Source organism: Barbus barbus, assembly GCF_936440315.1.
Source record: "Barbus barbus genome assembly, chromosome: 13".
In the NCBI taxonomy this organism is placed as follows: Eukaryota; Metazoa; Chordata; class Actinopteri; order Cypriniformes; family Cyprinidae; genus Barbus; species Barbus barbus.
This window is the reverse complement of record NC_136741.1, coordinates 9,337,408-9,351,309: the sequence shown is the minus strand read 5'-3', so window position 1 is coordinate 9,351,309 and position 13,902 is coordinate 9,337,408. Positions and strand designations below refer to the sequence as shown.

General features: G+C 34.7%; 1 protein-coding gene across 3 annotated transcripts; it reads left to right on the top strand.

Annotated features, from left to right (window-relative positions):
- Positions 1 to 325: 325 nt before the first annotated feature.
- On the top strand, positions 326 to 13,025 carry LOC306879486 (poly(rC)-binding protein 3-like; the record flags this gene model as incomplete). 3 transcript variants are annotated; one of them, XM_079432469.1, is made up of 13 exons in its annotated part: positions 329 to 673; positions 6,096 to 6,240; positions 6,720 to 6,743; positions 6,916 to 6,948; positions 7,030 to 7,146; positions 7,244 to 7,375; positions 7,583 to 7,711; positions 8,096 to 8,242; positions 9,341 to 9,382; positions 9,685 to 9,760; positions 10,575 to 10,627; positions 10,737 to 10,906; positions 11,179 to 13,025. In XM_079432469.1, the coding sequence occupies 12 exons, from the start codon at positions 6,166 to 6,168 to the stop codon at positions 11,231 to 11,233; spliced, it is 1,053 nt and encodes a 350-aa protein (XP_079288595.1). The 3 variants fall into 3 exon arrangements, 2 of the variants coding, with proteins under 2 accessions (XP_079288595.1, XP_079288596.1); XR_013785015.1 differs by lacking the exon at positions 9,685 to 9,760 and having other exon boundaries at positions 326 to 673; XM_079432470.1 differs by lacking the exons at positions 329 to 673; positions 11,179 to 13,025 and having other exon boundaries at positions 6,166 to 6,240; positions 10,737 to 10,910.
- Between the last annotated feature and the right edge of the window lie 877 nt (positions 13,026 to 13,902).

Here is a 13,902-nt window from a genome sequence, read left to right as displayed (position 1 = left end):
TAGAGTACATTGGGGTGACAACATAACATAATGGACAGTCTTATTTCATCCATGTATGCTATAGAATGTAAAGATGTAAATACCCTATCAGTTTCAATTAGGGAAGTGATCCTTGTTACCATGAAGTTGGTACCTATTATACTCTATACCTTTGGTTTGGAAACTGCTTTGTTTGGTGATGTGGGGCAGGGGGTGATTAGGAGATTTGTTACTCATTGTAAGAGTAAATATCTATCGTCATAACCAGGACACCCTCAGGGTAAAGAACACGGATGACACAGATGAGCACCATCCAATTGTTTTTGCTGAATCGCCAGGGTGTTTCATTGGACAGATTTGGATATCTCGCATGAGGGGAAACCCCTGTGCCCCTGCGCCCATGGTCTCCTGACCTGCTTTCAGCATTTCACAACACTGTCCGAAGATCAAAACGAACCCCAAAATCACTTCAGTCCAATTGCGTTTTTGCCATCATTCTGTTTCGTGAGAAAGTCACGTGTTGTGACATTGTGTTCACATGACTCTATCTTCTAGCCAATTGGATGCCACCTTTCAATCTGAGTTAACCGAGAAGATAGGGTAAAATAATTTTCCCTTTGCCTGTCGTCCTGTTTTTATTAATCTTTTCGCAAACGTCGAAAGTGGTGGCCATCTGTTTCCAGTAGCACCAAAGGTAAAGCCTCTTTTCAAGCTTCTATTTTTATTGTTTTCTGAGAATGTTTCAGAAGGATGTTTTGTTCTGAATATCCATTATTATACGCATTTCAAATTTGAAAGGAAATGGATAATATGTAAAAACAAAAATCCTTAATGTGTATTTGTATTACTTTTGATTGAAAACAAAAATATACATGTTGACGTTATACATAATTTTGGCTGATCATACTATAAATAGCATTATAAAATGTTAGTCTAGACGTTGATCTATAATACCTTTAACGTATCTGGTTTGAAACTAGTTTTGTTTTCTAGGCCGACCGCAGGTCAAACATATCATTAATTCATGAATCGCTACAACTATTGTTTAAACATTGCTGGACATCGTTCGGAAATGGTTGGATTTGATTCTCAAAGACATTCCTAAATGAGTCACTACACCTAATTAAACAAATACAAAAGAACAATGCATGTTCGTAGAAAGTGTGGCTATCTTTTGGGAAAATTGGTCAATTAGAATCCCTTTATTTCTTCTTTACTGCTGTCTGCACAGCAATGGGTACATTTAACAAAGCTTATGTAAGATAATTTAATTATTGGGCAATTGCCACTAGACTTGTCTATGGATATCTGCACCGTCTTTGTATGTGACAAATACTTGAGGTGGCACTGCGCTGCGGAATTGACTTTGATCAGAACTGAAAATATCTGTACAGTCATTATCCTGATTATCATCATCATAAAATAGCGATATCAATTCATGCTCTTGGATTTACTAGGGTGATTCAGGATATGTGGTATTGTAGGGGATTTAAATTTTAAAGCCATTTTGGCAACATTTACATAAAGTCAATGACATCTAGTTAACTTTGCAGCACAGGGTATATCAGTTTTCCATGTCTTTGCATGAAAATGACACATGTAACTTTTCTTTAATCAGATAATGGTTTATGTCTTATACCAGAACCTCCTCTGAAATATTTGTTTGACAATGTATGGACAAAAGCACTGCAAAATTCTGAATATTTTCCATTATTTTACACTTTTAGAAACTGAGAGAATCACTTTGTTTTCTTCTTGAAATTCAAACTAATAAGTGGGTTTATTAACTTTAAACCCCCTTTCTAAATGTTGTCATTTTGGATTCAATCACAAAAAGCTCTTGTTTATTCCTATGAAGTTCAGCATCCTAAAAATAATATTTGTTACCACAATGCGATACAATATGATATTATAAGACAATAATAAAAAATTATGTTATGAGACAATAAATGCCAAATAATAATAATAATAATTCCCCTTCATATGTGTTGCAAGTCAGCAAGTTACTAAAAACAAATAAAAATGGGCATGTATATAATACAATTAAAGTGGTCTCTCTTTAATGGGTTCATTGTAAATATCTTCTTTCTGTATGTAATTCAGTTCATGCCTCAGTAGGTTTAAATAAGAGAAGTCACTCTTTATTGGAACTAAAACCTCAGTCGCAGTGCAGAGAGGGAAGACCCTCTTCTAACAATTCATTTTTCTACATTGAGTGCTGTGCAGAGATGCGCAATGGAAACGGGGGGAGCTTTTTCTGAGCATTGCTCAGCCATGCACAAAGCGTGCTTAATTTGATAGCCGCTACAGTGGAAGAGGCCAGAAGCTCTTTAGTAGAAAGCTTGACCCACTTTCCCAATCAGATGTCATGAGCAATGCTGCTCTTACAGTGCTGCGTACAGGCCAAAATCACTGTTGGTGTTTCCGAAATTAGTGGGGGTGCTTTAATAGTTAAACTGTGGACATAATGTGTAGGCCACAGCACCTCAGGTAGTGTGTATTGTACCACCGGTATACTGTAAGTACAATAGTAGCTAGAGTAGACATGGTTCAATTTTTAACAAATAATTACTGTGTATTCAGTGATACAATGCCATTACTTAATCAATTGTGCAATAGTATTTAACAAAAAAACAAAATCCTACAAGGCATGATCTTGCAGTGTTAACATAACAAAGGATGTAGAACCATGTAAAATTGACAAAAGAATGGATAAATCATCCCAATCTTTCCAATTTACCTTTTAGGTTGGGTGTAAATGTGCCAGGGGAAAAAAGTATAGGGCTAAACATATACAGAAAAAAATACCTTATAGAAAAAGGTAGTTCTAGGGATAGTTTCCTGATTTAATGTAAATGCAATAATAATAATAATATAAATGAATACATAAAGACGTTCACTTCTTAATTCATTTGTAATATCAAAATGTACTAAATGCATTTTACACTGCCTTTATTAACAAATAATAATAAGAAATAACTTTAGCAATCATTTAAATCTGAAATATATATTCATTTTTATAAATTAATCTTTTCTCTACAGTAAACACAGCAAGTGATGCATAATAGCAGCTGTCTGCAATCACTGATCTAGACTCAGCTTTTGCATTGCACTAATCTTTGACTTTAAGAAATTTATCCTATAGACCAGCAGTTACGAACAACTTTATCCTGGCAATCAGAATGGCAATCAGAAGCAATAGCCAATGAAACGCAAGCTGAGGCCATAAAGCACAATATTCCTGATTCAAAGCATGCAGCAAATTAGGAAACTTATTTGAAAAATCATTGCTTTGGTGCAGGGATTTTCTGTGTGCATTGTCTTTGATTCAGTCAGTGAGATCTGCATATAACTAACTTACTATTAGTAAAAGAAAACAAGAAACCGGGACTCAGCATTGTTTAAACATCTGTTCATTAATGCATGAACTTTTCTATCAGTGTGTGTTTGTGTGTTCATGTGTAGAAGCGATGAAAAGATGAATTTGAAAAAGAGAATGCGTTTGCTAATTTGAAGCAAACATGCCTCAAACGGTGCCATATGTGGCCATTTTCTTTTCTACACAACCTCATCAGACAGAAGTGAAACTCTAATTAGATATAACAATGCAAAAACAAAGCTCCTGTCCACATTCTCTTTATTATGTCCTTTCCTCTAAGGTTTTATGGATGCAAAAGAATCAGACCTGATTCACCTATGATCCCCTTGGCGCAAAATAATGCCATCTGTTTCAGCCTGATTGGCACTTATGAAAGGATGTAGTGTATAATCCTCCCTCATGATTAATGGCGCATCCCACTGTTAACGTTTCTCTTCTTCAAAAATTGTATCTTCTGTTCAACATGCTCTTGAGCTATTAAGATTTGAATTCATCACAAATTTCTTGCACTTTTGAGAACTGAATAAATCAAGATGTGAACTGTTTCTACTACGACATGTCTTTCAACCTCTTCTTTCATATAACCCAGGAGGTTTATTTATTTGCCATCAGCTTCTGGTCTTCTAGGCCTGGCACTGATCATAGTGGATTTCTGTAGATTATTTTTGCTGTTAAAACTAGACACCAACCCCTGGATGTTGTTAATCTGGATTAAAGTCTTTATGTAATCTGGCGTCCTGTGGGAGATTGGAGGACATCTGGCTGTAGATCTCATCCTTCTCTTTATGTGCCCTGCTACCTCTGCCTGCTGGTCTGAGACGGGCAGAACAACATTCAAAAAAATTTTGAACATGCAATTTATTGTACATTTAGTTCAGAAAACGTAATGTTTTCTGAAATGTGTTTGTTTTAACAGTCTGTTATCTCTTATTTCTAATAAAACAGCATTTTGTTCTATACAATTGTTCATTTGAGCCAGTCACCTGAGCTGAGAAATGATGCAGCCACAAGAAAATGATGTCTGATAAACTCTGACTGGCTGATGACATTACTGTAATGCACACGATCATTATTTATCATTAATTAGCGACTATACTATATCCTATATTTTATGCTTTTAAGAGCCTTGCGAGATACATCACTATGACAGCATCTACTATAATCGAATTAAATACATTTACTTTTAAATCGTATTTATTTCAACTGATTTAGTAAATAGCTATTTCAATATTTCAAGGTATTATAATCTCTGATGCTAAACAACCAAATCTTTGTTTCTCTGATTTTGACACTAATGTAAACCGAATGAGTTCGATTTCTAGTTCCCAGCTTTGCTTTAGACTAAGAATAGTAGGCTAGATGATAAAATGATGTGTATTTGAAAAATATTAGAGGGGATATCTGTTAGTGTTGAATATTCAGTTATTTTGAGACTTAAATGGGTTTCTGTTGCGTCTGAGTTTTGGGGGTTACTGAATAGGGATGTAACGATTAACCGCAAGCTGGTTGAAAATTGATTCAAATCAGTTGAGATGCTAAAAAAATCTTTAGAAAAGTTTAGATGGTATTTTTTCTTTTCATCTTGCCTCTGTATAATGCATATTAAAGTTCATAAATGGCCTGCTTTGTTTAGAGTGGAAACCAAGGAACCTGCTGGCAGAGAGTGAATCTCATTCAGCTCATCTGCTGTTTCTGTTTCATGCAGATATTTATTATGTATAGTGTCACAAAACTCAAGTCAGACCATTCTGTTTTTGCTTTAAATTTCGAAATTATGCAATATAATTTAGATTAAAAACTGCTCATGTTTCATGTATGCAGCATCTTTGTTTGGATCATGATTAAAATGCAGGGGTTTGCCAATGGTCGAATCCTGATATGAAAATCGTGAATCGAATCGTGTGTTGAATGGTGTGCTTAGTTTAATTTTATGTTAAAGGGGATGCCCATTTTCCACAAGTTGGTGTGATTCTTTAGGGTCTTAATGAAATATCTGCAAAATACTTTGGTTAAATTTCCTCAATAGTCATGTAAAACAACACCCTTTTTACCTTGTCAAAAACATCTCTATGCACAGCTAGCCAACTCTTAATGAATACTGCTCACCCCACGCCTCTTCCTGTTTTTTTTAATGCATTTGGTGGCACATTACCATCAAGAACTAAACTAATTAACTGCATCCTCAATGGTTCTCATGTCAGTAGAATATGAAGACTCTTATGTTCACTTTTACATCCAAATACAAAACACCTGCATTGTTTCCGAGAAATTGTTGTCACTACAGCTGCTCGAGCGCAGAGAAAATGCCGGACAGCGTACAACTGGCTGAGGGTGGAAATATGCTCAGTGGTCGTTGGTGGGGCCTAAAATCAAAACCGTTTCATAACTGAGACTGAAAAAGGAGTGAATGGATCTTTTATCATTGTAGGGTGATTGTTTTCACTCACTTGTTAAGAAACATTTATATGCAAACACCATGTAAAAGTGAATTTAGCATCCGATGTCCCCTTTACGAAGTATTCTTTTTCAGTGAGCTCAAATGAAATAAATCCACACTACACATTACTATTGGTTTTTAAACCTTAAATGGATTGAGGTAACCAATTTCTTGAAAATGAAATGATTTATCCTAACTTGTTGGCTTTTACAGTATAATAATACATTTTAATCTGCTTTTGTTTCAAAATGAAAATATGAATGTGTAAGGTTGTTTTGTTTGCTTCTTTCAAATATTTAGGTGACTGTGTGGTGACCACCGGCCCCTGCATTCCTTAACTAACTAATTCAACCAGTCCTAAATCCTCACCATGGAGCCCAACAAAGTTCAGTCTGAAGGAGGGCTCAATGTTACTCTGACTATCAGACTCCTCATGCACGGCAAGGTAAAAGAACAACATGCCTCTAATCTAAAACTTCCACATACACAATTTACTGCACCATGGTAATCATTCCTCCAGTCATAAAGAACAGATTGTGGACGTTATAGTACTATATTTTGTAAGAGGACAAAAATGTCTCTTCTTAAAATCGCAGTATATTTACATTTACATTTATGCATTTAGCAGACGCTTTTATCCAAAGCGACTTACATTGCATTCAAGTTACAGTTTTTACATTTTATCAGCTCTTGCTTTCCCTGGGAATCGAACCCATGACCTTGGCGTTGCTAGCACCATGCTCTACTATTTAAACTACAGGAAAGCAGTAATCTCATAGGATCTTTCCAATCACAGAAGATGTTTTTAATGGTACTTGGTTTCACATATTTATTTGTGTTATGCAGTCACGTGTTAGATAGATTGCGCAATAAATTGATTGTAAGTTTGTTACTACAATAAAACATTATCTTTTTATCTTGCAGGAGGTTGGCAGCATTATAGGCAAGGTAAAAAGACACATTCAGCCACCAAGACAATGCTTGCAAGTACTTGAGTTTGTAAAAGTCTCTTTTTTACTGAATGAATTTTAACATGTATGTAGTAGAAATGTAAATTGTACAATCATTAACAATCATACAATCATCTGCATTTTATCAAAAATTTAATTATTCTATTCAGAAAGGGGAAACTGTGAAGAAGATGCGTGAGGATGTAAGTAATGTTACAAATACTGTTAGTTGCTGTGATAAGTGTAACATGGTAATTAACAATCAATGCAAACTGTTTCTACAGAGTAATGCACGCATAAATATTTCAGAGGGGAATTGCCCAGAGCGAATAGTTACCATCACAGGACCCACAGATGCCATATTCAAGGCCTTTGCCATGATCGCATACAAGTTTGAAGAAGTATGAGAACTTTTTCTAATAAAAACGTTAGTGAAACCCCAAAAGAATCAATTAAAACTGTAACGGTAATTGTAATTGATGTTTTGGTTCTAAATAGGATATCATTAACTCTATGAGCAACAGCCAGGCTACTAGTAAGCCTCCGGTGACTTTGCGTTTGGTGGTGCCGGCCAGTCAATGTGGCTCTCTAATTGGGAAAGGAGGCTCCAAGATTAAGGAAATGAGGGAGGTATGTTCAATCTTATCATTTCTTTATGATCCGCATATTTCATAAAGTGCAGCAATTATTTTAATGCACAGTATATGCACAGAATGTCATTGCTACCCCAGGACAACAGCAAAACTATAAATTTTTACTTGGATTAAAAAGGAAGTATGGTAGTGCTTTGTTCCAAGGGTTTCTATCCTGGCTGAATGTGCTGTGCTTGTTCTCCAGTCTACAGGGGCTCAAGTGCAAGTGGCTGGAGACATGTTGCCCAATTCTACTGAGCGGGCAGTCACTATCTCAGGTGCTCCAGAGGCCATTATCCAGTGTGTGAAGCAGATCTGTGTGGTCATGTTGGAGGTAAGGAATAGACAAATGCCATCCAACTCAAGTTCACCCAACTCTCAATCTCATGTTATTCCAAACTTTAATGGTTCTCTGTCTTCTGTGGACAACTCTCAAGCTACAAAAAGCGAATGCAATGAACAGATAGAAATCTAACACTTTATCCACTTTCAGATCAAATCCAAACATTGATCAGCATACAGGCTGTATATATAAAATATTGCATCTTAACCGTCAAACATCAACTAATTTCAAACCTCATTGACTTTTTATCAAAGTCTCATTTTGGTAACCATCTACTGCATCTATTGCATTCTCTTCTATTAGTTTGCCCTCACTTTTATTTTTCCTAATTTCCGTCTTTTCTATCTTTATTTGATCTCCACTGACCTTTGCCAGTCCCCACCCAAAGGTGCCACAATTCCATACAGGCCAAAGCCTGCCACTGCACCAGTCATCTTCTCTGGGGGCCAGGTAAGGGCAGACACTCTGACAGCACCAGCCACAGCCAACCTCAGCCTGTTACTGCAGCATCACCCTCTGCCTGTAAGTATTGTCAAAATACTCTATTACATCTACAGACATACAGTACAGTACATACAAACATACAGTTGTATGTTTGTATGTAACATACATTGTACTAGTATTTAAATATAATCTAGTGGGACGTGAGCCATTTGCTTAGATATATTCTCATCTTTTTGCTTAGAAAAAAATAATCAAGTCTTATGATATGTAATTCTAAGTTGTAAACAACTCTACATATTCCTCTTGAGGTGATAAATGTAAAATGTAATTATAGTCAGGTGTTGATGGTAAAGTCACATGATGAACCAAAGCTCATCACAAACAGCTTTTAAATACTAACATATATAGAAGGTGCACAGTGTCATTCACACAAACTCTAAACACCATCATGGTAACACACATGAAAATGAAATATTGCAATAAACATTCATTTAACAACATTGGATGTAACATACAACCCTAATGTACAAAACCGATAAGAAAAAACTAAGAAGAAATATAGTTGTTTCAACAACAACAACAAAATAAACATCAAATTTGTAATGTAACGCTGGGAATTCTGGGAATGTCAATTTACGGTTATTCACTGTAAATGATACGTTCTTTTCAGTTCCAAAAACTTTATACTACTGTAAAATGTACATGTACATGAACATGTAATGTTCAATACAGCTTTTCACCGTATATAGTAGGGGAATTTACCGCTAACCATTTAACAGGTTTTTACTGTAGCATTTTTACAGTCTTTTACTGTTAAATTCACGGTCAAATCAAATGTTTTTCAATCAATTAATTAATTTCAATCAATCAATTTATTAATTGGATAAAATAGATGAAAGGAAATACATTTCCACCAAATAATATTTTGTGGACAAATGCATATTGTAATCCAGATATAGTTGACATACAGTATCTCATTCAAAGACTGAGCAAACAAAAAACAAAAGTTGTTTTCACTTGACGGCCATGTGTTCCGCATGTAATATTTGATTAAACATATTAAACATAATTACAGCAATTATAAAAAATATATTTTTTTAAATGTACATACTTCTATGTGTACATTGATATTGACCTCTGTATGTACATTAAAGATTCTGTCCGTCTCAATCTTAGGCCTACACTATACAGGGACAATACGCCATCCCACACCCAGACGTGAGTACAATGTACCTTCTAATCCTTTTTCCCTCTGTAGTGTAGCGTTTTTTTTAACCTTTGCTTTTTCTTGACCTGCTTTATTAAAATTCATACAACTGATAGATAGGTTTATTTTTATGTGTTTTTATAAAAGACTTCAAACTATAAAACTATAAAACTTCAGACTATAAAAGTTGTATATGAGATTTCTCACAGCTTCCCCTTGTTAGTGTCTAGATGAGTTTGTGAAGGTCCAAGCAGGATTCCTTTATTTAATCATAACTTCTTAGGTGTACTGACCCTCCTCCCTCCCCCAGCAGTTGACAAAGCTCCATCAGCTGGCTATGCAGCAAACCCCCTTTACCTCCCTCGGACAGACCACCCCCGCTTTCCCTGGTACGTACCCAACCCTCCCGCCACACACCCTTCACTATATACCTGTAGGTCTTTCATTCACTTTTGTCTTTCACTCTTCTCCCCCTGGGTGGGTTGCATATTAGTACCTTAAAGGTACATATTAGTACCTAAAGTATGCATGTTAATAGTGGTACATATTAGTACCTTTTGAAAAGATACCACCCTGCGACAACTTTTGTACCTGAGAGTGTATAGAAATGGATAGAAACATTCCTTAGATGAACAGGCAAAGACATTACGAAATGTCCAACGCTATAAATAGGACATTTATTTAAAAAAAATTTTTTTTTTAAAAAGCTGTGGTTGCCAGAATCAGTTTATTAAGTTTTACAAAATAAAAATAATAATTATGTACCTAACTTACATTTAAAATTTACATTTTCAGTATATATATAAATAAGTAAATATACCAAACTGATTAAAAAACAAACAAAAAAAAAACTAAGTATCCTTTTTATTTCAATGCAAAACACTGGGAATTCTGGGAATGTCAATTTACTTTTTTTAAACAAATTTTTATGCATAAGAAACTGTGAAGTATAAGTAACAGTATTTTACTTATTAAGAGTATTTACAATTACGTGAAATGTCCCTATACATTAATTACAGTTTTTTCTGTAAATAGTAAAGGAACTTACTATTAGCTAATTAACATGTTTTTGACATAGCATTTTTAGCCTTTTACCTTTTGCCTTACAATACATTTTACAGTGTTCAGTTTTAACATGGTTAATATTGTGGGAAAAAATGTTCTCTGTGTTTCTCATTTCTTTGGCTCTCTTTCTGTTTCTAGGTGTGGATGCCAGTTCACAGGCCAGTACTCATGAACTCACCATTCCAAATGATGTGAGCATAATTCTTTGTCTTCAGTAATGCATTGGGCAACTGTATTAAAGAAGAATTTAAAGAGTCATTCAATTTCCAGACTGACGTCTATCTGTATGTATGTTTCCAGCTAATAGGCTGCATAATCGGACGTCAAGGCACCAAAATTAATGAAATCCGTCAAATGTCTGGGGCTCAGATCAAAATTGCTAATGCCATGGAGGGGTCATCAGACCGTCAGATCACCATTACGGGAACACCTGCCAACATCAGCCTGGCACAGTACCTCATAAATGCCAGGTGAGATTCAAAGAAATCAATGTAACTGGTAAAAACAGATGTATTTTAATACTAAACTAATAATTCTAATTGTATTTTAGGGGAAAAATATGAAATATATACCTAAAAAGCTACAGTTTTTAAACAGAAGAGTCTTAAATTCACCAAGGCTGAATTTATGTATAAAAAAGTCAAAACCGTAATATTGTAAAATATTATTTTTTAAATACCGTTTCTTTATCGTAAACACTTCTCTTATGTTCTACATGCTTACATATTGCTACTTTCTGCAGGTTCAGAGATGTGGCAGCCATGTGGACTGACCCTTCAACCATGACAACCTCCTGAAGTTATATTATGCTCTTTTTATCTAAGATGTTCTGGTCTTAAAACTGTTTTTTGGGCCTCATCAGTGTTCTTAAAACCTGGGAATTGATATAGTCAGACATTTGTGTCTCAGGATTTCTGAACTACATTTAGTGTAATTAAGCCAGTTAAATTTATTCAAACAAAACAAAGCTTCACCCAACAGGGGCCCCTCTGCAAACTGTATTTATTGTCTACATCTCTGCAGTAAAAAGTATTCTAATAAGCAACCTTTATTTAGGCAATTTTGGAATTGTGTCTGTGTACAAGAATATGATGCACTGTCTTTTTAAATAGATATAGTTTTGAGTTTTAGCACAGAAACTTAGCATGCTGAATGTCTAGCAGTTGTTATTGCTCTTATTTATTTAAATGCTTTCTCAGTATTTTACAGTACTTTAAAAATGTATTCAAGTTATCATACATGTAATGTGAGCAATAAATTGTATTAAAATATGCTTCTTTTAACTTCAGTAAGTCGTAAAACAGGCAGAAAAAGAGAAATTGATTTCCAGTTAATATTAATTATGGTCACACCTATGTAGATTTATTGCTGGTTTATAATTTGTAACAAAAAAATATATTTCATACAGCGCATGATATCCATTTTTTTTCTTCTGGTCCTGAAACAATTGTTCAACATTCGTACAATTACAAACCAGGTGATCTTGTCATGTGTGATTTAATGATTTTTCAGCCTTTCAAAAAAAAAAGAAGACCTGATTGTTTAACTTTTGACATTTTGCTTGGCTAAGCATTATTGATGTTGACTGTGCTTCATGTAATTGTAATAGTTGTATGAAGCAATGTACTTTGTTTACATCTTTGTTTAATGCTGTGTTGTGCACTGCAATAAAGTGAATAACTGAAAGTGTCAGACATAAGTAGTCTAGACAAAAGTAAGATTAACTAATTCATCAGTGGACCACAGAAGACTTGACACTTTTTGGCAATGCAACTGTGATTATACAGTAAGGAAACAAGTAACAGGCGTTGATTTGAATGTAATGATATGACTTTTAAACAGGTCATTTGCTGTTTAGCTTGTCAAATGTACACCCAGCTCCAGATGGATGAAACAACAGCCTACAGTGTAAAACACATGCTCGAGGTCTTTAGGTTTTCTTTTCAAACTTGTCTCAATCGCTAGTGATTACATTGTGAGTTGGATTCACTATTGTATATGCTCTGTGTTAACAGTTCTCTGTTCAGAATGTTTATTATTTATATCAAAGAAATGGGCTTTGATGAGTTAAAATGTAATGTATAATTATTTCATGTATGCATTTTGGTGTTGACTTATATTTAAGATTTTATGTGATGATTTATGTGACAATTTTACTGCATTGCAAGAGTTCTTAATAGGAATTCAATAAGTTCATGTAAGTTAATATGTATCTGTTTCTGTCATTTCTAGTGGCTAATAGACCATTAATTGTGCTCCATTGACACAGTGACTTTTGTATATTCATACCCCTATAACAGGGTCTGAATTTACAAGCATTGCAATTTTGAATGTCTTAACACTCTTGGTTAACCGGTTATAACACCAAAATGACACTGTACTTTTATTAAACTAATGTGTTTATTTTATTTAGTCTTTTTTGTTTCTTGTTTTATAAAACAAGAAAAAAAAATCCATGCAGACTAACAGTCTAGTATTTCCCACAAAGAAACATTGGTTTCTATGTTTGCGGCTGAATGACTCGTGGTTTGACTTGTTTTCATTTTCATATTCATATTATTTTTCTTTTCAATAAAGTCTCTTGATCTCACATGGGTGCTGTTTATTTTCCTTGATAGTAGTAGTTTTTCAACACTTCAAGGAGATTAAAATAGATTATTCACTCAGTATCACTGCAGAACCAGAAAAGGACTCTTTGCCTCAGGAGGGCTCACACTTATAGAAATTAAACAATTCTGAAATACAGACATTTGTCATTATCAATATGACCTAAAGGTCGTATTAGTGACTAATGTGTACAGTAAACCATGTTTATTGTACTGTATTCTCACATTAAATATTAAATTCTTATGGCTCTCTGTGTAATTAGTTACTGTGTATAGTATGTGACAAGGATGCATGGTCCATTTTAGACGAAAATTAAAGGAAAAATGTCAAAAACAGCTGTTTGTCAGGTTATATCAGGTAGCACATTTGGTTGCATTTTTCAGAAGATAAATGGAGCAGCTGGGCGAAGAGAAGTACTCGGTGCTAAACACTGCCACCCTGTGTTGCCCACTGATTAGAGAGAATAAAGTTCATGTAAAGAACTTTAAATCTTTTATCAGCTTCCTTGGCAATCATTAAAAAGATTTAAAGCTGTATAATATTATAACATAATTATGACACACTAGCTGAAGTGTTACTGGTCCTTGTATTGATGTACTAGTAAAGGGATTAACAGGGTGGTTCACCCCCCAAAAAATTGTCTGCTTATTCATCCTTATATTGTTCCAAACCTGTATGAATTTCTTTCTTTTGAACACACACACACACACACACAAAGATTATTTGAAATCTTCCTCTTTTTTTTTGCGCGTATCTCCGTATCTCTGGTCTTTATCAACACCCAGTTGCACCACCTATTGTTAATGTTTGTAGCAGCATGTGGAGATTTTGGCTCGGCACGCTGCTGCTTTCTTGCAAT